Here is a 24,045-nt window from a genome sequence, read left to right on the forward strand (position 1 = left end):
GGTGGATAAGACCAACATGGGGCGATCTAGGAATGTAATTCAAAATTTCAAATAAATTTAGACTTGGCAAGGTCTGTATCGCGGGATTAGCAATAAACAAAGGAACCTTTATTACGTCTAGGGTGCTCCATGATTATACGTGAATTGTTTTAAATCGTGTATATGATACGCCTAACACATGTCCGATGAATATGGCGATACTGTGCTTAATGTCACAGTAAGTTTCCCTCCCTCGACGGTGCCACATGCTCCACTCGTCACTTATTTAGAAACTGCGTAAAGGTGGTCAGAGAAGTCATTATATCGTACTCGAAGAGAAATTAAGCCGTCATTTTCAATTCAATTACAAGTAGAAACCGCGATTTCCACGACAGTCGAACATAGATCAGCTTGACGTTGCAAATGAAGATCCGAAAAGTACTCTAGAGCTTGAGAAGGTCCATTAGGACGAAGGGTCGCATAGCCTACTGTTAGCGGTTCGTCGGATCGAACGAACGAGAAGTGACCAATGACACTACAAATAGGTACAACCTTTCAACGTATATTCGGTTACAGAAGTGGTTCTCAAACTGTGTGTGTGGGGGGGGGGGGGGGGGGGGGAAGCTGCGGTAAACTGAAAACTGCACTGATCTGGCGAGATTGCGTAGCGGTATGATCCACAACTGCACCATCAATGGGTTGCGGGTTCGAGCCCGTCCGAGGTCGACTCCGGAATTTCTGCCAAAGTGTTGAAGGTTTATCTAGACCAGGGGTGGGCAAACTACGGCCCGCCACACCGTTCTGTGCGGCCCGGGAAAGTCTAAAGAAACTTTTTTAAAATATTGATAAAATCCGTACTAAAAATCGAATTAATGCATAGGGACTTCATTAAACTTTTTCTTAGTATATTTCACCATGATAATTCGAAGACAGTGGTTCTAAAACTGGGGTACGCCCCCCCTCCAATGAAAATTTTTTTCGATTGCTCTGTATTTAGTCTCAATTTCATATTTAAAAATTCCTGATCCACATTCGTAACCCTCCGTGCCATCCAACTATCTGTTAGGTTGCTAGCACCCTAGTTGCGTTTTGTGATATGACGATGAGGGTGGCGCGAAATTTTTCACCATCACAAGGGGGGGGGGCGTGTCTCAAAAAATTTTATAGCCACTGTTCTGAGGTAAATACTTCCTTATTTTATGATTCATTTCTGGCGCGACAGCCCGATCTCAAGGCGCACGCAGTTTGAAAGGTTTCAACTACTAAACATCACAGAAATCCTAAACGAGATTGACATAATTCGGATCACGAGTTCGATTTCATATTGGCCACTTCATTGCAGTATTAATTCTTTCAGTGATGTGCTTATAGAAACGATTTGCGCGTGTCTTAGGTAGATTCGTTCTCTGTATGCGTAGAATTGGGGTATTTATATTTTATCCATACATCGTAGATTCGTGTTTGAAGCTAACATGGTTATGATGCGGTCAGTATTGTGTCCTGGAACTGAGCCAAAAGTCGAATTAGTAAATCTATGAACAGATCGCTGCTCATAGATTTAAATTGCAATCCTGCTCTAAGAATCGGGACAAACGACTTTCATCTCTATAATTTTGACAAATTGGGTATTGAGGTCGACCAGCCTATGAAATCTCGCCTCTATGTTTCTGACGTGTGTACGATATCATCAAAGCAATGTTTGTTTTGTTTTAAATAGGAACTTATATAATCTCCATGTCCTCACCATATAATCTCAATTTTATATAATGCGGCCCGCGAATGGATTTAGATGTTGAATGCGGCCCGCAAGCTCAAAAGTTTGCCCCCCTGATCTAGACTGTTCCTCGCCACGTGATCCGAGTAAGCGGTGTCTTGTAAAAATCTAGAATTGAGCCGTGCTAAAAGTCGGTAAATACGGAATCAAATAAAGAATATCAGCCTGGTGTATAATGACCATTGTAGCCGAAACACCATGAATATAAAAAAAACATAGCTCTGTGTGTAGTCCAGATTTCATATTTGTAAATTCTCTCATCAACAGTCATAACCCTTCCTTACCATCAAACTATCGCTTCGGATTGCTAGCATTTTGGTGCATTTCGTGATATGAAGATAAGGAGGACGTGAAATATTTCACTTATATAAACGGGGACGCGTCTAAAAAAGTTTAAGAACCCCTGGGTTAGAGTGATACGGTGGCGATTTCACGCGGATCTTGCAACAATGTCGGTCATAATAGTGGTAAAAACTGATCCCGAAATTTTCAAAATCCAAATTAGAAAGTATATAGTTTTACCAGTAAAAGTGGATGGTCTGTAACAAAGCGACTTGAGTATTTCGAAAAACAATGGAAGTTACTGGTCGTTTGTTTGTGATATTCGTGGTGTTTTTCGACTACGATGGTAATTTACACCAATCCAATTTTACTCATTTTTATTCCGTAGCTGCCATCTTGTAGCCCACTTCTAAGCCTTATTAGACACCGCTTACACGGATGCTATGGTGAGGAGGAGCTTATATACACATCCGTACTTAGGTAGGAATTCTGGGGTCCACCTCGGTCAGACTCGAACCCTCAACCCATTAGTGTTGCGGCTGTGAAAGATACCACTACGCTATTTCGCCAAAAAAAAACTATTTACTGACTACCTGTGATAAAAGTAGGGTTACATTCAAAACGAACGGTGTTTTGGAACACTTACTTCAAAACATGTTTAAATAGTGTTTTAAACAATTGCATTTTTAAAACCATATTTGTGTTTTTTTGCAAACGTTGTATAGTTATGCCATAACTTTCTAAAAACATGTGATATGAGCCTACGGACGATTTTCACCCAATATAGTCGACGTATACGATGTGGGGTGGCTGGAACTCTCGAAATCGTCGTCGATGCAACAGTTCTAGAAAGTAGATACAGATCATTGGTACGGAATGACTGTTCTGATGATGCTGACCGCCGACCGTAAAAATGCTGCATAGCGATGTATATAGTCCGTGTTGAAGATATTTTTGGTATGTTTATGACAGCGGTCGGAAGTCCTTTTCGACAAAGAGCCATATCAACCCTATATTTTCGATTGCCAACATCGATCCACTGTGACGTCACAACTGATTATCCGTCACGCGTCATTGCTAAATGAAAACAAAACAAAAAACTGTAAAAGACGTGTTTTACCAAAGGAATTTTTTAAATTTATTTCTGCTTTAATTGCAACCCTAGATATAAACTTTGCCGCAGTGATAAGTATATTAACACGACAACTAAAGTAATCTGGTATTACCGTACTTCGTTCCTAAAATCGGACTTTTGACATTTTTCGATTGGGATATAATTGTACCACAATCCACATGTGTCGAATTCGTAGTAACTGTTTAGTGTTTGCCATATCGAGGCTGCTGAACTGTAGTTAAAGGACGATTATTGATTCTACGACGATGCCGCATAATCGTAACAATTTTAATATGATTTTGCTTGCTCCTAAGTGTCGAGACCTGATTCATTTTAATCGAGCAATCAGCGCCACTGCCTCAATCCTGTCCTACTCAACCAGTCCAGTCGCTTCTTCAATACACACCTCGCTCATCTCTTATTTTGAATATATGGCAGTTGGAATGATACAGCGCACCGCTTCAGTGACTCTCAAACGTTTTTAGACACGCCCACCTTTATGACAGTGAAATATTTCTCGCCCACCTTATCGTCATATCACCAAGTGCAACCAGAGTGCTAGCAATCCCAACGGATAGTTTGAAGGCATGGAAGGTTATGACTCTTGATGTGAGCATTTTACAATATGAAATTCAAACTTTGAACAGAGCAAAAACCCTGCATTGGAGGTAAATCGCCCAAAGCGCGATAAATTTAGTCCGTTAACCGCAGCTTCTCGTCCCCTTCAGATACTTTCACGACCCCCAGTTTGAGGACCACTGTCTTAGACTGAGGAAACTTTTATGGTAACTCAAAACCAGTGGTTCTCAAACTTTTTGTCTTCGCGGACCCATTTTGGACTGTCAAGGACCCCCGCGGACCGTCCAAGATTTAGTTCAAATATAGTGTAACCGTCACCCGTGTTTGGCGAATATTTACGGTGGACTATAGTCACAAACACCAACAAAATGATTATTCTTGAAAATAACTTCACACTCTTTACGTGGAATGGGTAGACGGTAGCGAATTCTGCATATGCATTTCTATGCATATGCAATACGTGGTTGTGTCTGGCGAATGGTATAATAACGGACAATGCTTCCGACGACGACCCCTTTGTGTATAATCGCAACATATATGCCGCCAAAATTAAGAAACAGATTTATTATTGAACGTAGAAGGTCCATCCTAATCATTTCTATGTAGAAGCTCATCTCGAAGTTGTTCAGGAATAGTCGTTTTGTATATCGCAGAAAAATATGGTTCTTTGCAAACATCTGAAGTCACGTTGATTGACTTTACCATTCCTACTTTTTTTATTAGTTCACAAACCCCAACAAAACATCTCTTAACATCAATTTGTTTGTATCGGTAGGCTGTTGGCAATTTGACAATTAAAATGAGTTTCCACAGTAGGATATTTCATCTCAGACGGTCATTATGTTGATGTGAGCCATGAAGTTGTAGCAGTAATGAAGCGAAACTGCCTCCTAATTTCCCTATTTTGTAAAGTAAATAAAAATACGGTTCCGCGGATCCCCGGTTGAGAACCACTGCCCCAAGCTATATGCCGTAATTCAAAATTCCAGTGCTGAAAAAGAAATACATTATGGAGCCGAGGTCACGAGGTATGCATGTGGCCCAGTATGTTGCGGTGAACTTTACAAGCTGCAGCGCATGATCGCTCGAATAACGTAGTTCCTGCAGATGCTCCAAAGGTTTGAAGCATTTTCCATAACTATAGAAATATAGCAATCAATTCAACCGCAGAAAAGGTTTATTTGATATAATTAGGTCCTTATACTAGAGCAGTGGTCGGAAACCTATGGCTCGCGAGCCATATATGGCTCGTTTCGGTATAAGATATGGCTCTTTGACAAATATTTATTTGTGTACTGAATTGATCAATATTGCAGCGATTTGTTGGTAAATTTTCATCGTGGCGAGTATAATTATTCTCGTGGCAATATAAACATATCTTTGAGAGGTAAGTGTAAGTACAGTGTCGTCTTCAGGTTTAGGGACTCGAACCCCCTCTTTTCAAAATCATCAAATTTAAGTTACTGTCACGCCGACGGCCAATATCACTCGCGATTTCTATGTACCCGACTCGAGATCTTGAGTTATGCGACACGTCCATTAATCAAAGAGCATAGCATACATGGCGACGGCCATTTCAAAACGCAGTTTTCAAATACGCATCGTCTTCCTGATCTACGGCGCGAAATGAACTGCTGCGGATGTCACAATTACAAACAGCGTCATAGCTATTCACGTTCTGGATTGGTAAGTATAGCTCTGTGTAGTAACGTGTAGTACCGGCGATAAAATGTAGGTGTGTAGCGCAACGTTATGTAACCGCCGAATATTTTGAAAATTGAGAAGTCGATTATTAGATTTTCAGAATCAGTGTGACAGTCACGTTCGATTAATATCAGTTATAATAAATTCCACGCTACTTACGATGAATTACGTTATCAATGGTGAGGCTTGGCCCGTTTTATGCGTTACCTCTCGTTGCGAGCTCTATTTTCGTACAATAAATACCAGTTTTTACATAAAAATATGGCGCACACGAGGAATCCCATGTAGTGAGTTCGAATTAGTGCTATCATGACGTCACGAATTTTCAATTGTGACGTAACGGTTGATTGGCATGTATGGCTGTTTGGAAGTTAAGATGGAAAAATAGGGCCAATATGGCTCTTCGGACAACAAAGGTTCCCGACCACTGTACTAGAGCACTGGCCTCAGATTCCATGCCGTACTCGATTTAATGCAAACGCTATATGGGGCTAGTCGGCATACATCTCGAACGACATAGCAAAGTCAGACCAGTAACAGCAACAATGGTATGCCAAAGAGACGCGACCAGCAGATGTAGACATTGATAGCTAATAATGGCTCATCCCGTAATCAACAAGCACCAGCAAATGCCCGCCGACTCACAGTTGTTTGAGTGTAGATATGGCAGTTCCGGACGTTAGGCACTGGCGAGGGAGCAGCACCGTAGTATATAGTGGTGGGAAAGATTACGTAATTATATGGATTCATGGGATTGGGAATGACCATCACGTATGCATGCTAGGTAGATGCTAGCTCTAATTTGTTTGCGTGGTTCGCGCTACCACTCATTTATTGGATTTGAGTGAATGAAAAGGTGAGCAATCTGAGCATTGCTGGTATAATAGCATGTGATCAGTAGCGGGATAGCCAGACCTATTACCGACCAATCGCGTAGCATACGGGCCTGCATCCGCAATCTCGTTCAGGCATCTGCTTTACCCCGCACGTCGAAGTTGGTGTTGAAACAATGACGTGGTGCTACCGCAAATAGAACACTAGTGTGCTATAGTCAATGCGTAATCACAAATCGAGTATTCGCCGATTTTCCCCGTAAGAGTATAGGGTAGATAGTTCAGGTAGACGGTAAACTTGGGTATATCATTTTGGCTCCTCTACCGTTGCAATCGATGTAAACGTGAGAAGCAAATCAGAAATTCAGTAGTGTAACGGCCCGGTCTTGGGAATGGAAATGCTTTATTGCGGAGCGTCACATGCAAACTTCAACGTATCGACACCACAACGTAAAACTGCTGACCAGCACGACGTCCAACATAGGGCATGACCACAGCTAGGCGCTAACATAAATAATAAGGTGTACGTACAGTAGAACCAGGCCCGCCACATCAGCTGGCCTACCCCTAAACATAACACACAACACTCGTTGGGCATATCTCTTCGCTGCTGTTCTCGTGCGTTGCGACTTCGTGGTACCAGAGTGGCGAGATTGACTTATTTTAGAGGCAGTTGGTCCGCAGAAAATTGTTTGGCCCTTTGTTTTCTATATTTGTCCCTTTCTGGAAGCGGTTGGCACACACTCTCATACTAGCTATATAAATGAATGTCTTTCAGACATAGAGAACGAAAAGTATTATTTGGATGTTGTAGGCAGTGTTGTCATAGAATTTCACATTCGTTATGGGCCGATAATGATTCCTCATCATGACGCTTGAAAGCTTGTATTACCGCTTCCAAGCAGGGTGTCCAGACAGCTTTTAAGAATATGGGTCAAACATTATCGGAAAAGGGGCCAAAAATGCCAAACTGGGTAAAAACACCCGAATTGTTCAATAAGGTTGTTAAACGACATATATTAATGGTAACAACGACATTAACCTTGCAATATTACCCGTAGGCTAGGGTTGCCATACGTCCGTAATTTCCCGGACATGTCCGTAATTTCACTGTTCAAGCTTGTTCCGGGAGGAATTTCTAAAATATGTCTGAATGTCCGGAATTTTGAAGGCTTGACGTAGGCTCGTAATTTGTAAGTAAATCAACATAATAACATTATTTTGGGGAATTTTCAGGCTACATGTAATTTTTCTTCGCGCTACGCGCGATTTACTATCACCTTCATTGATTTTTATATGGGGATCTATGGCACCCTCGCAAAAGCTACAATAATATATAAATAAACAATAACCTTCATTTACTGAAATAAGCCTATTTGTGATCGCAATTATAGGAGAATGGTATATTCCTAGAAATGGTTAAGGCCGTTTTAATGCTTGATTCAAAGATAGTGGTTCCAACGTGTGGGTCGTTTCTCTTTATTCTGGGGTTCGTGAAGATGGTAAACGTAATCAGCTTCAGAAATAGCCCGTGAGTAAGTCCGGGCAAAGGTGCTGACTTCTTTCAGTAATCACCTCGTCAAATTTTCATCTGGGCCACGGAACATTTTCAAATTGGAGACGGAGTCACGACCATAATTGGTTGGAAGCCACTGTAAGAGGAGTGTTTATAAAGCTCCGTGGTGCGTGACGGCATACGGCTAATAACAATCTTATCGGTGTGACATGAACAATGAACATGGGTTAACGATGTACAATTACGCTCCGATGTATTTTCGAAGTCATCATCCTCCACCAGCTCTACCGCTAACTCTCGTCATGTGGGCGGAGAGAGGATCAAACTATGTAGTAATATATGGAAGAAACAATCTTATTGACAGAATTCTTCAAATAATGTAACGACCAGATGCATATAGCAAGCCCCCCTCCAGAACTTCCATCAATGACCCTATGGGGGCCAAATGCCATTGTTTATTTCGGCGGGAAGGGGCTTCAAAATGTGTTTTCGGTCCCGGTTTCACAACTCACAGCCACATACTTCTGAACCGGATCGTGACCGCCTCTGGTATATGACTGAATCGGGCTATATGATCGGGAAATGCATATATATTGCTGTTTATTTTTATCCTCTCTCTGCTCGCGTAATCTGATTTACCGGTGTTTGAAAAGGTAGGACCCCTCAATAATAATTAAACATCTCCAGGTGTATACCCGTTGGCAGGGAACGAAACAGCACTTTGTCAGACCCCAAAAAAACTTGGGATCCTATAGCGTGATAAACCGGCCGCCCATCACGTTGTTCGCTTTTGCCACGAAAACATAGTTTTATTGTTTAGCGATCCAGCGCGAAGCGCGAAAGTTGTCGATCGGGAATTGCATATATATTGTTATCAGTTTCTTGTCCTCTCTGCTCACGTAATCAGATTTTCCGGCAGAGCTGAGTGAGGAGTCTTTGAAACTGTAGAGTCCCCAAATAATAATAATTAAACATCTTTGGGCCGGCGGACCCGTTGGTATGACTGCGTTACGTGATGCGATTTAGTGAACTCCTGTCTGCTATATTAAAAAATATAGAATCGCGCAAACGTACTAAACTAAAAGATCAAACGATTTCAAATTGGTATTTCTTCACTGGCATATAAATTGTCCCTGTGGGATTGTATTTGTCTCGTGAGAGTCAGATTGCCTTGACAGGAACATTCGGAGCCAGTCATTTAGGTGCCAATGGACAATTGAACCTATATGTATTTTGTATATATAACGAAGTTTTCGGTCAGCATAAGGGGGCAGTCCTTTTCGGCCAAATTTAACTCGCCGCCGATCGTTCTGGCACACTTCTTGGAGTCGCATGTTACATGGCCCTAAACTTTAAATGTCTTGGTACGTCGTGGCGCGGTAATGGCCAACGCCGATATGCCAATTTCTATAAATCTTGCGTACTTTTTCTTGGGGGAAGAGTACCCAATAATCAAGATATTTGGGAGCCTGAAATCGCACCTAGCTCGAAAACTGTTTGAAAAATTTGCATCTTTTCAAAAATACTCTATAATTTATGCTAATTCACGAAATAATATTGGGCCCCCTTCAAGTTCGCCCCCCCCCAATTGGGGGGTGCGGTGGAGTGCAGCAACGGCCCTCATTGAAACAATGCAAACTCAAATATCAAACCCAACCCTTATTATCGGAAGAAGGCCTACTTATGCCCCCTTGGACTTAGCATGTGGTATCTGTCCATGCACATTTCACTTTACTTATTGATTCGGGGGTGACATATTCATAGTAAAAAGTACTGATCCGACTCCGGCCGTATCAGAAAAAGTACTGATCCGGCTCCGGCCTTAAATGAGAAAATCCGGTCGGAAATCCAATTCGGCTCTGTTCCATGCTCCGCCCTACTGATTAAATCCTACTTGAGTGCTCCGAAAAGGTAGAAGTACTTCGTCAGAGACTCGGTCTGTACGACTGTGGGTGTCGCTATAAAGTATTATGGTAGTTTTCAGGTGCCGCAAGCCAAAAAAAGAACCGAGTGTGCCGCGAACAATTCTTCATTTTCAAAGGGTGCCGTTTAACGAAATATATTGTTGACGCCATTGTAATGGTGATCAATAGGGAGTGTTGTGAACCTTACTTATTTCCTGAAGTGAAAACCCGATAAGACCTTCGTGAGTCGTCTATTTGTCGTGCGAATTATAGATAAGAGATATAAATCGTACGATGTTTGGTGCATGTAATCTCTCGTGGCTATGATATATATAAGAAATTATACACATTCAATTCAATTGGTGATCGGAATGATATTACGTCGTCGTACGTTGATTCAATAAAGTTGCAAGTCGTGGAGACGGAAACAAAACATTCTTCCGTGTGATTATCGAATACGTTTGCAATAGACAGGCTTCGTGGTACGTCAGCCAACGAGCCAATCCACGGCGTGGATTGCCGGTCCGTTGAACGCAAGGGAACACTCAGCGAATCGTAAACGCAACATTCTGGAGTCAGATTATACAACTATAACATCTACAAACATTCGCTCTGCGTTATATGCCGCGAGGTCAAAAAGGTTGAGAAACACTGGACTAGTGTAATACAGAGCGGGTGCACACGTTCGAACAGGACCTGATTGGGTCAATCACCATCTACCCTTTATACTGCTAGGTTTCCCTTTAAAACAAAAATATATTTAAACCAACTATCTTTATAGCAAGACCTTTGTTTAAAACATATTTGTTATTGTTTTTAAGACATGACGCCACGAATAATAAATTATGACGTCATAGTGCATTGACTTTGACAATTGAAATACAGGGTAAATGTAGCTCTTTTTACGAAGTATATCTACGTTGAACCAACTATTTTGAGGTTTCCAACCATATCCCATATCATATGTGTCTGCTAGGTAGGATGGTAATTGTCTGTAGGATCATACAGCATGTATTTTGAAAAGTATTTACACAACTATGGCATAATATTGCAACTTGAATAAAACACAATTTTTTTAATGGCCTTTGTTTAAAACACTGTTTAAAGCAGAGGTCTCAAACTCAAATGCGCTCGCGGGCCGGTTTTCCCGTTTTGACGACGCCGCGGGCCGCAGCACTTATAGGGATGTTTTATGTCTCTCCAAGTAGGCCTTATTTGGCGGGAATGAATTGTCCTATTGAAAGTGAGCCGATCCGGCAGACTGACAGTAAACACACATCGTCAAAATGTGATTTACTCTTGTATCAATTTAGGCCTGGCACGAAAAGAATCATCACATTTATAACTATTTGAATAGAATTGTTGTTGTACTTGATTTATAATAATTATAAGATATAGACACCATATGGGCGGACAAATGTATGATGCCATCATAAAAGCTATCGGGTTATAATTTTGCAGCTACTATGAATGTTTTGAATTTAACAGATTGATAATAGAGACTGATCTGATATGAAAACATTTTTAGGTTGAGAATAATGTAATTCCAATCCAGGATTCGGGTGTACTTCTGATATGTAGGCTATTAATCTCATGGCCAAATATCCTCAAATACAGGAGCAGAATAAAATATAAATATATTAATGAATGTGTCTTACTGATTGAAATGTCGAAACGCCGAACGGCCCATTGTTGTTACATCGTTGGAGCGTACCACTACGGTACTCGGTACCTTGAAGTGGCCTTAGTTACATCTTTGGTCACTAAACCATGTTATTAACAGATTGCCCATGGTTGCCATAACTACTTGCTTAGTTAGCGAAATACCAAGTTGCGACCTTCTGATCTATTACTACTCCACTGATACGCGATTAGTTTGTTGCGTCCATGGTTCTAACAAATTCACTGCATTCCGAGTCAACTCGAGTCATTTTCCTTTTGCTATCGAGTTAGCCCGAGTCTGACTAATTCTAAGAAAAGTCGCGTCCAGTTCCAACTCACAAATTTCAGTCGCGAATCGTCTAACTCTAAGGGTCAGGTTTTGTCATCATGAATTAGAAATGTGGCGAAATAGTGAATCTTCCCCTGCATGGTATAGCGTTTGCAATCGATGTGATAGTGAAGTTTGATGAATAATTTCAGGCTTTCGGAGCAATTTAAGAGGTAATTTTGACTTTATAACCTGAAAAGATATATGTGACACTTATATATTGTCAAATTATTAAAAATCTAAAATGTCGTCGCGGGCCGCACAAAGTGCTCTGGCGGGCCGCATGCGGCCCGCGGGCCGCGTGTTTGAGACCTCTGGTTTAAAGCAACCATTTATTTTCAATACAAGCCTACATACTACAAGACAGTCGCATTTTCATATCGAAACATGATGACGTCTGTCTCCGTATTCTTCTCGTTATGATAGTATCCGTATTCTTCACGTTATGATAGTATAACGTTGGTAAGTGTGAGTGAGGGCCACAAGAGTATTCTGCTTCGACGCAGCCAAGTTGAAATTTCGGAAAGAGCGATATTGCCAGCAACAAAGTCAGCGAATCACTGCTATAACATTCCTGTTTGTACTTTGCTGAACATTTTTCCGTCACCACTTGTGCTGCTGTGCAGAAGGGTCCCATTGTTCAAGCTAACGGGGTCGGTGTCGTAATTAAAGCATCGCTCTGTCTGCAGGCGATCACCCCGCAACACTCATGATTTGCTACAGTTACGATCTGCCTTCCAATTCGCTTGCTAACAATAATCGATTTTGCGATATTATTAGTGTTATTTTATCCGCAGTAAGATGTTTCCTGCGCCAGAGGAACGATATTTAGGTCGTGCTGCGACAATTTCCTCTTGCTTTGATGTATATAACGACTCCTCATGATGATTTCGATCATTATACAACTAACATAAGCGATGTGAGAAGATACAGGTACTGAGATTATATTGTTTAATCACAGATAGGCAGTATCCTGGTAGTTGTATTCCTGTCGGAGCGGCGGAGCGGAATCGGGTTGTCCATATGCACGACTTACATAAATGGAGAGAGGAAGGGGAAGATGGTATTGCTTCGTCACATTGACTGCAATACTCACAGACGTTCTTACCGAAAGACTAAATGTTTTGTTGCTTGTTCAAACATTAACAAGATAGACCCGTGTTGAAGCATGACAGACCACAAAAGATTCAATCCGCATCATACTAATATATATATTTGAAGTTGTCTTTAGACACATCGCTTTCTTGAAACATAGCGTCAGCCACGTAAGGATCATTTTTATTTTAAATTGGCACTAAACAGTGGCGATTTTTCATTCCTTATTCAAAAAGACAATAATTTCGTAGTGTGTATACTGCCTTTTGACTTTCTTATTCTTATGGAGGACTTTCACTCTTTTTCTTAGTCTTTCCACAACTCAGTGCCTTTTATTCTGGATATTTCAATTCACTGCAGTACCAGTGAAGTAGGACAGGAGGAGCCCAGAGACACCTCGCGCAGGCGGAAGACGGTTTTGAAACGGGATTCGAAACCACTGCCATTGGTATCGTGGCATCAGCGTTTTAACAGCTGCGCGCGGTAGTCGCTTCGCAATCCACCTATGAATACTTTACATCACCTGCAAATGGCTGTCGTACCCCAGTTAGATATGGCCTTTGTTCAGGAAACTAGTCTCGAAATGTGTTCTGCAACTTACACAAAAGATCGGTAAGTAGTGTCTTATGCAGCTGAACTTCCGCAACATTGGCATTAATCGTTGTAGCGGAATTACATATTTACTGACGTGGGAAGTTCGTGACGTTGTTTTTATTTACAATCGCTGCCACCACGTCTGGGTTAATGTATCACACTGGGTATGTTCCGCATCATATCCTCTCTGCGCCACTGTTTAGCAAACCAAAAATAAATTAGGATAAGGTTCTCTTGCTTTGAATCATGACGGAAAATTTAAACATACTACATCATTATAGTCTATAATTTTTGCAACCAACAGCAGGTTTAATTAACACTTCCGCCTTTCAACCCGAGGGACGAATGAGAGGACTTTCGCGCTTTGTGAAATAAAGGCTACGTTTGCAATTATTTGCAAATGCAAAATGCAATGCAAATTTTGCATGCTGCTTTGCGCGCATCATTACATCACGCTGAAAATGCAAAGATTTTTATTACGCATGACACAATCAAATTTCGACTGGACAATTATTTCTAACAATATTGGCAAATGCAGTGGGACTTGTCCTATGTGTCTGAGAACGTTCGCACGTTACCTCTGAAAAGCTCCGTCAAAGCCTGATGAGGAAAAATTGCATCAACTGATTGTATGCGTATGAATATTGAGTGTTGTAATCGATCGTAAGATTTGTCAATATTGCGTTATCCGGAGTAAAACGATACCTTCGCTTCCGACACGTTATTCCACTAGGGCTTCGCTTATTTCCTCTGTATCCGATAATATCCGTCTGTTGGAATAAGTGTATTTCCGTTACTTCACGGAGATCTGCGAAGCAAGCATGTACGAGATGTTATCTTGTATTCCGATATCTGCTTGATTACCAATAGTATATATATTTCGAATATAAGATAACTTCAGACAGAGCTGGCTACGCCATACTACTATTACAACACCATAGTACTGCCACTACTAAGTATAGTGATTGCTTGATGATATCAACGACAGAGACTCAAATCGTATTCAGCAGATTTAATTAATTTGTATTGAATGTTTATGTTGTTTATCGCCCATAGCTCAGATAACCACAATGTATGCTAATGAAGGTGTTTGGAGATCTATTTTGTTGCAAGGCAAGTATATACTAATATTATTTCGCAATTTCTTCCCTATATTGTTTATTCGTAAGTTAGTCTTATTTGGATATGCTTTGAGCATCAATTCGAATTGAACCCTGGAGTTAATTACTATTCTTCGACAACGAGAAATATTTCTCATGTGAATGCCACGGCAAATAGTCCTATCTACCGGTCAGTGCCTAACCCCTTTGATCTGATAAATAAATTGAATAAAAAAACAGAAAAAAAATCCCGAACATGAGACGTTCTGCGGATATTATTCCCTGACTATATGAATGCTTGAAGCTTGTGATTACCACTGTCGATAAAATGTGTCGTGATATTCTTGATGGGGAAAGATCTAGTTCAATCTGCGTGAGCGTTCCCGATGCGTGGAAGTGCGGATTGGTCACAACTCTAGTTCTTCTCGCAATAGTCTGCGAACATATTTGACCTAAATTCGTTCCTAAAATATAATGTACTTTCAAATGGAAAATTCGAATGTTATTTTGGCTGTTTAATACGAAGTCATATTCTGATTATATTCAGCATCTTCACAACACAAATATAAAATTCAAGCCATTATATGGACATCTCTGTACCAGAATGCAGTGACTTACCGTGCTTTTTCAAGTGTTCATATAGTGTTTCGACTGCTTTAGTCATTACCACCATGTCTATATTCTTCATTATGATTTATGAGCGCGTCTCTATTTCAGTTGTCTTCCTGCAACTGGCGTTCAGCAGCGAATGGGGCTACCGTGACGAAAGGCGTTAGTCGACAAAGTCGATATATGCTTGCAAAATTCTTTACCCAATGTTCTGCATTTTAGTAACGCCTTCGGATTGGTATCAAGAATATCCTCAATGTGGCGGGCACCATCAGTCGCCTATTGATATTGTAACGAATGATGTACTGGTCGATACATCACTTACGAAGTTGCGTCTGAATGGTTATGGACAGTCATTAACTGGCGGATCATTAGTCAACAACGGCCATTCAGGTATCCGATAGCAGTGCTCTTACACCTTTTATTTTTAATGTAATTGACCCCTAGACTGCATATCGTAAAGTGTCAAACCAACAAATCCCAGTAACAGACAAGAAGACGTTCGCGTTCTGTGTGAACCTCATAAATTTAGAGGTTCCCGTTCACAAATGAACCTCTGTAGGTTCTGCACTGTGAACCCTTTTCATATATTGCAATTTGTCACGACAATATAACATCTTTGGTATAAATTCTTAGCATTTCAACTTTCGACCAATCTATGCATGGCGCTGACAGCATAACAAAATCAACACCAAAGGACGCTTTGGTACAAAAGTTTGCTCGAAGTATTCAGCTTTCTGTTTGTGAATATTTAGTGACACTCTGTTGTGAGCTTGTCCCGCTATCACACAACATCAAGAACGAAATACACTACTTGTATGTCGTCCGCGAATGATCCTTATTCAACCGATCAAGGAAATCGATATAAAGAATACATCGTTGTCTGATAATGTAAAAAATCTAGCAGGCGTACGAGATCCATCTTGACTTGATATGTTTATTGTATCATAAAAACTAAATCCATGCGATTGGGATGTTGGCTGACATATTTATAGGGTAATATCGGTGGCAATTATAGAAATACTTTTTGCACCCTGATTGATATCCTTGTAGCAATAACTCGATGCCGAAAACGTTCTCCGGACTGGCCTGGACCGCTTATAGTTCTTTGGAAGTCCTCGTGGAAATTGTTGGGAAAGCGGGGGAAGATACTGATTTTATTGGGTTATTAGAGCATTTGCTTGCTCCTGTTGATAGATTTGATGACGTTTAAAAGTCAGCATGTACTTCAGCATTGTGGCAGAATGTGGCCCGAGTCTTCGCTAGGTGTCGCGGTACACTGAAGTGTAGGGTTGGAATTAGCAGTATGACGTCACGTGACGTCATAGTCTCACGTTCGCGTTCACGCAGAACCTTTCAAAAAGGTTCGCGTTCACTTGAACCTGAACCAAACATGGGTTCGCACCATCCCTAATTCTTTGATAACTGTATACTGGGGTACAACGGTTTTCGGTCCAATTTACCTTGAGAGCTCTAGACTTCAGGGTTACTCTCTGCTCCACTCACAAAGTGCCGGGAGATCTAAGATTTTTTTCATTTACACAGCATCGCTTCGTGGGGGCAGGATTATATAGTAGTAATATAATACGAAATAAAAACAAATATTTATTAGCACATATCTCTCCTGCTGGTAGTTTGTACCAGAGTGTAAGTGTATAGTGGTCTCGGAAAGTATATCACATCCCACCAAATAGCTATAGGTCATGGGCCACATGTCAGAGATCTCATGGCAATCCCTGAAATTATTCTCGTATCCGGCGTGTGGCTATATATGGTACAAGAATAGTCTACGAACCAAACATATCTTACAGTGACGATATGCACACCAAATTCTTCCATAAAATTTCGCTCATCGAAATGCATTTAATATTTCTCCCTTCAGTTCAAGTGAATTTCCCACCTGGAAAAAGATACATACTGTCCGGCGGGGGATTTGGATCCAAGCGATACCGCGCGCTACAATTGCATTTTCACTGGCCCCTCCCGGGATCCGTGGAAGGGTCGGAGCATACGATGAATGGAAAGCATCTCCCAATCGAGGTATGTGTTTACATCATCCGTGACTTCGAATACGAGCGTATGAATTGCTTCAGCGTGTATATAGTTACTAATTATAAACTTGTGTTAGCAGAATACGACTTAATTCTCAAATCCCTGAATTACTATGAGCAATGGCCGAAAGGCATTTATTGTAATAACTGATGTAGCAAAGTAGGCCGCTATAGGCCCTATCTGTTTTTATGTCACAATGCCGTTAAAAGTCAGTGTAATTCTTCAGATGCACATCGTTCATATTAAAGAGCCATACGATGCCGTGGAGCAGGTGAAGAACATGACCGACGGCCTTGCAGTACTCGGCGTGTTTCTCGATATAGGGGAATCGAAGAATTCAGCAGTTCAGAAAGTACTTGATTGCGCGGAAAAACTGACTAAAGCAGGTCGATGATATCAATTTGTATTGTATATCCATGTATCTCAAATCGATTTTATTTCATTTGGTAGGCCTATCTTAGTAGAGCATATAACACACGAGACACGGCAGTGTCTTCTGATAAACTAACTTACAAACATTTGAAACGCACTGGTCCGTTTGTGACCGTTCACTACCACCTCGTAACCGGAATTTATAATGTTGCATCGATATCAAATCGTGTTTTCATTGCCGAATACATTTTGATAACCTGCTTTTCCGCGCTAAGTAGATTCCACAACTGCCATTGCCGACGGACCTTCGCTACTCGATTTACTGCCAGATTCGGGAACATTCCATCGATATTTCGGATCTTTGACAACACCGCCCTGTTACGAAACTGTGGTGTGGACAATATTAGCGCAACCGGTTCTGATATCACGAGATCAGGTATTGAGAAAGCCAAGGATAGCAAACAGAAATGTGGCCCACGTCTGGTTGCAGATGCGGTAGTTCGATCCTTGCCCACCTAACATTTCATTTTTAGTTTCTCGCAGTGCAATCTCGTCGCACACTGACGGATCAAATAGCAATTGTGTGATTGAATTAGGAACTGTAGCCGACATTGACTGCCAAGATTACGTTGTACATAATGTTTTAGTCTGATATTTGACTACATCTATTGTTTTCGATCACCATATACTCTGTTCGTTATTGCATTTCGATATCGATCATCTCACTATCGACGAATACTCAAGCTGGTATATGTAGAATTTATGCGCATCGTGCTATTATGTAGCGTTCAGTTGATATACGCATTAGGGGTCTTCAAAAATGACTCTTTTCACAAATCGTACTGGCTACTTGATAAAATTGTTGTTTTACCTCATTTAAGCCTACACACCAAATCTGGTTCAATTCCAACCAGTAGCCGCAATGCTACAGGAGAAGAAAGTTTCCTATCGTAAATACTATTTTTTTAAATCCAAATTTTTCGATCGCAATAACTCCGCTTCCACTGGTTGGAATTGAACCAAATTTTGTGAGCATCGTTTCTATAGACAACCTGACACTTTCATGGGGTGAACAGAAAATTTTCAATTTTTTTTTGTTATTTATGTTTATATAATAAATAGAAACTTTCTTTTGTAGCAATGCGGCTACTGGTTGGAATTGGACCAAATTTGGTGTGTAGGCTTACATCAGATAACCTAACAATTTTATCAAGTAGCCAGTACGATTTGAGAAAAAATGTCATTTTTGAAGAGCTCTAATACTCATGCACTGATGGATGAATAGATCTTGCTGCAGTGGCTTTCATTTGGCGGTAATTTAAAACCATCTTTATGAGACCTAATCTATGCTCCGCACCGCACAAAAACTATATTCTGTTTATTTTTTCATTCCCAAACTGCACTATTGTGATAATATCCCTCCTTTTCAGCTGCGCGCATTTCAACAAATCAAATCGTTTGAATCTAAACACGACAGCGGATGTAGCGATTCTGCAAGTTGCTTGGACACAATGGTTGATGAGAATATCATCGGAGGAAATTTCAGACCGACGCAACCATACAACGGTCGAGTTGTAACGTCGTTCGTCGACACGAGTAAGACTTATAGCAGATAAGGGCAACATACGGCCCGCGACGTGATTTTTAGCGACTGGCTGGCAGTTTATGGCCGAACGTGATGATGTGGCCTTCGGCCACAGTCTGCCGCAATCCCCCACTACATGCTTACTACCTAAAATTATAATGGCTGTAAGTTATTCGTTCACGCGCGAGAGTGGAACTGCGCGTAGGTTCGCCAACACGAGAAGGCTGACCGGCATTTATGCCTGTACTCAACTGCAATTAATTGATATCCTGGTAGATTTGAACAAAATACAAACCCCTCCTTCATATACAATACATTATATACTAGGAGCGAGAAACATACGGCGGCAAAGAGATTTGAACGATCAGCAGACTTGGTGTGGAATGAGAATACATCCGCGGTCACAGCGTGCCGGGATTCTCCACTAGGCCTACTTGCTTAATACGTCAAATATAGCGAAAGTAAAGGTTTTTTTGGACACAAATAATAGTGATTAGTCAATCTTTAGATCTTTGTTTCCCTTGTGTCGGCATGCAGCCAGAGTTCAAAGAACCTGTCCGCAACTTTTGATCGACCACAGATATCTCATTGAGTTCAACAGCTAATGAAGTATCACGTAGGAAATTCATGGAATATTGTGTTCGTCTCTATGCTTCAAACTTGAAGTCTACATTAAATAAGATTATTCCTTGAGTATGTGGATAATTACGTGTGTAATGTATCGATTCAGGAATCCGGCCTGCCAAGTACTTAATTTTCCCATTTGCCATGTCCGGCCCCCCCGACAGGGGAAGTTACCCACCGCTGACTTACAGTGTAGGCTTCTGCAGGGATGGTCATCAGCACAGTACTTTTACTTTTTCGGAATACTCAATTTTAACTTTTCCTGCTTCAACACCTTCCTAAAGTGATTATTTTTCGGGATTGCTTTGACTTCCACGTAGCTGTTTGCATGGTACTACTTGTCACACGTTCTATATTTTGAAGTGACAATTATTTTAGGGAATATTTGCATCAACGTTATGAGTGGAATGGTCACATAATATGTCCTGTATCATGGTGACGTTTGTCGACATATCCATCTATTTACGGTGTTATTTTGTTTGTTTGTTTTGAGGTATTCATGGTGTGTGTCGACTACTATGATAATTTACAGAAGGCCAATATCCTTCATTTTTATTGCGCAGCTGCCGACTTGTAGCTCGGCCTACATCTAGGCTTTTATAAGACACCGCTTATACCAGTGGTTCTTAACCTTGCCTCCAGCGCCCCCCCCCCCACAGGGGCGCTGACGATTTTGAAGGGGTCGGAAACGCTCAGGGGGCGATGTGGGGGGCGCTGAAGAAAAATGGCTTCGCAGTAGATGATGTAGTAGTGGGACATATCCTTAACGAGAATTCAGAGCAAATTAACATTCCACAAAACATGTCAAATACCGAAATTGTTGGTCGCGCTATACGCGCCGATGTTTGCTGCATATGTTTTCATAAATGTAGTGGGTTATTATAATTCATGTAAAATGAATTGCGCGTACTTTTAGATAGCCAATTTAGCCGTTGAAACACTGCCGTCACGCTTGCTAGGGTTATTTTCAACAAAATATTTCGATCTAGGTATTATATCTTGCAGCGCACAGCGTGTATAAATCGAAGATGGGGAACTGTATATCACTTTTGAGAGTGAGAGCTCCTTGTACATTATGCACGAAATGAATAACTTAATATACTTGTATTTGAGAGCTACAAAATTAAATCGTCAGAATATTTCTTCATCGTATGGTAAAGGATGATACTATATAGTGGTCCACAGCCTCACATGAACGTTATATAATATGAGTTGCTTTGTTTGGAATACATTCATGTTAAACTTAATAACTGGGTACAGTACTACATTCAATGTGAGCAGATATATGCATCCCATTCTCAGGTGACTTACTCAGTCACTCAAAGCACTAAAACAAAATCCAATACCATTAATTTTCCCGTATTGCCAATCGCAGATGTGAACTCGGGATGGTTCGAACCACGTAGTATGGGACCGTACCCGATTGTTGTTATAACAACCTTGATTTGACCCTGAATATACCACATACAATTGTCAGGATGGTTTATTATAGTCGAGTGGCCCTCGAGCGCAATTAAAGCACGAAATATTTCCAGTACTAAAGTCTCGAAACGACCGACTGGACTTTGACTTCTGACCAGCTGGTCCTAGGACCGAAACTGCTGCAACCCAAAACTCCAATCGGTGGGGGGGGGGCGATCTCGAAGGGTGCCCTAAATTATTTCGGTGCATGAAAATGTATTACACATCGGGTTGACTTCTCCACGAAAAAATACTATAATTATAGAGAATGGAGATAGACATATCAGTGTCGGCCATCACCATACCACAATACGCGAAGACATACGAAGTTCCAGCCAATATGCGACTCTGAGAGGTGTGCCAAAAGACCATCAGCGAGAAAACCTTAGACAGTGAGGATTGCCCTTATATTGACCGTAAACTGCGATGCATATAGGTCTAATTGTCCATAGGTGCTTAAATCGCTCGTGCCGAATCATCATGTCGCCGCAATCTGCACCCCACAGGACAAATAACATCCATCAGAGAAAAATCATTTGGCAGTGAAGAAATACTAATTTTGAATCGTGTGCTTACTTTAGTTTAATAGCCCGCGTTTATGCGTTTCATGATATTTCGACTATATAGAGGACAAGAGGTAACAAATAACAACATGTACCGAAGTAATTGTACTAACAGGCAAGCCCGAATATGTTTAGTTATTAATTACGTGGTCTTCATTTTCCAAGACAACAACAGCTCACTCAGCGCTACTGGTAAATCTGATTACGTGGGCTGAGAGGATAAAAGGTTTATAGCGATCTCTATTTGTAATTACCTCCTATTCACTCATGCATTATAGAAAATTTTGACGCCTGGGGTGACCAGGCCACACAAACTTTGCTGACCATCGAAGTCACGCGACGGGGTACTTGGGGCGAATCCGCCAAGTTAGGTTTATCACGCTATTGGTGCGCAAGACAATCGTTTTTAGGGGGCCGATAAATTTCTGTTACGGTCCTCCCTCTTACCCATTGTCTTTATTACGCAAGTCCTTACAATATGGGGGGAGGGGGCGCTAAAGCCCGATAATTTTTGAAAGGGGGCGCTGGAGAAAAAAAGGTTAAGAACCACTGGCTTACACGGACGAGATGGCGCGGGGTAGCCTAGATGAACATCCAACACTTATGTAGGAGTTCTAGGGTCGACCTGACTACAATATACATTTACACCCGGCCGATTTGTCTTTACTTCGATCCCCTGCCGATCTGTGTCACGGTCCACATCTAGGCTATTTTAAGACACTGCGAATCTGGTTGCGAGGAGGAGCCTAGATAAAACTCCAACACGTAGGTAGGCAATCTGGAGTAGACCACGGTCGGACTCTTACCCGAAACTAATTTATGTTGCATCCGTGCATCATATCATTAAGCTATATCAACACCAATTAGGTCAGTACAGCGTGATTTTACAAGCCATCTGAATTCGCGGTGCATCGATGAGCACTTAAAACTAACCTACCCATCCACGCTGTACTAAGCGCTCATCGAGCCACCGCGAATTACGAAGGCTTGGAAAATGAAATTAGGTTAAATATTTTATTCTTCAAGTGTGTCTGTCCTGAATTTTCATCAGATTTATTACCACAATAATCTGTATGGTGTAACTTTTTGTCGGTTTTTTTTTGGGGGGGGGGTGGGCGCGGTTGATACTTCGGAGAGTTATGTACAATACTGAAAAGCGCAAGATTGAAGATAGAGCATGTCACATTCATTGATGTTATTCTGCCATCTACATGAAAACTAAACACATGATATAACGTTGCAGAGGACGACATCAGAGACATTGAAAACGACGTCGATGCATTGTGTTCAAAGATGACTTCATCCAAAAAGACGGTGGAACGCATATCACAATGTGCCAAAAAACAAGCTAATCGTATTTTAAAACTTTTGCGTCGAATGTTTGCATCAAAAGATCAATGAACATTGCCGTTAGTCGAATGTGGTAGATCTTGCGACGATTGGAATTGAACTATCGTTCAGTTAAATATCGCAGGTTTATATGTGGCGTTTGACCGTTTTGGAGTGTTGCGAGGAATGCTATTTGTGAGTTAATATAATGATATATCTTCAATGTTCCAAGAATAAAACAAGGACAGATCAGGGTCGTTTAGCTGTTCGATTGTCATCTGCAGACGAGGCGACGAGAAAGAGCGCTGCAGTCAAAATACTAATAATTGTCCCTAATCGCCAGGCAATAATGCGACCCCATCTTTACGGCACCGATGACCAGATTGCGTTGCCATTACAAATCGTCATTGACTGGAGCAACTAATCTGTGTAGGGTTTTTCTCGTCAGGCAGTCGTCGCGAGTGGAGGTCGTTCGAGCTCTACAGATAGTGTCGGTCTTACGAGACATACGGCAAAGCCACAGAGACAGCCACTAGTTGTTTAGTAGAATCAGGTCTTGCAGCTAACAGTCATACACCAATCGTTCGTACAATAGCACCAAGTTCATCCCCCATACCGAGAGTTTTAACTCCTTGGAATGGACGAAAAGAGTCAGAATATATAGGTCGGCCGTTCGCTCAGCAACTTGAAACGTCGAGGCGCGGATGATTCGTCCACCGATGTGGAGCCAAGACAAAAGATGCGCTCACAAACAGCATATTCTGAACCAAACGCCCCTGTCTTGAATGTTGCCCTCTCGGGCAATAAGCAGTGCCTTCGAAGCCTTAATCCACTATTCATAGAAAACTGCATAAAGCAATTGATCGGGAACTACGACAATTTACGACCCCTTGCCTCTTGTAACTTGTTCTATGTTTTTACAGGTAATTAGTAGGTCCTGTACCTGTAAAAACAAAGAACAAGTTACCAAACTGCTTTCGTGCATA

The 24,045-nt window shown here is 41.3% G+C and overlaps 1 protein-coding gene across 1 annotated transcript; it reads left to right on the top strand.

The window, feature by feature from the left end:
- Positions 1-14,364: 14,364 nt before the first annotated feature.
- Positions 14,365-23,195, top strand: LOC145445286 (carbonic anhydrase 2-like). Its single transcript, XM_080323467.1, has 8 exons — positions 14,365-14,477; positions 15,182-15,235; positions 15,296-15,466; positions 16,956-17,113; positions 17,352-17,511; positions 17,776-17,933; positions 18,928-19,093; positions 22,974-23,195. The coding sequence occupies exons 1-8, from the start codon at positions 14,435-14,437 to the stop codon at positions 23,129-23,131; spliced, it is 1,068 nt and encodes a 355-aa protein (XP_080179593.1). The 5' UTR covers positions 14,365-14,434; the 3' UTR covers positions 23,132-23,195.
- Positions 23,196-24,045: the final 850 nt, after the last annotated feature.

This window comes from Botryllus schlosseri, chromosome 1 (assembly GCF_051294905.1).
Source record: "Botryllus schlosseri isolate E-star chromosome 1, Bs_hap1, whole genome shotgun sequence".
In the NCBI taxonomy this organism is placed as follows: domain Eukaryota; kingdom Metazoa; phylum Chordata; class Ascidiacea; order Stolidobranchia; family Styelidae; genus Botryllus; species Botryllus schlosseri.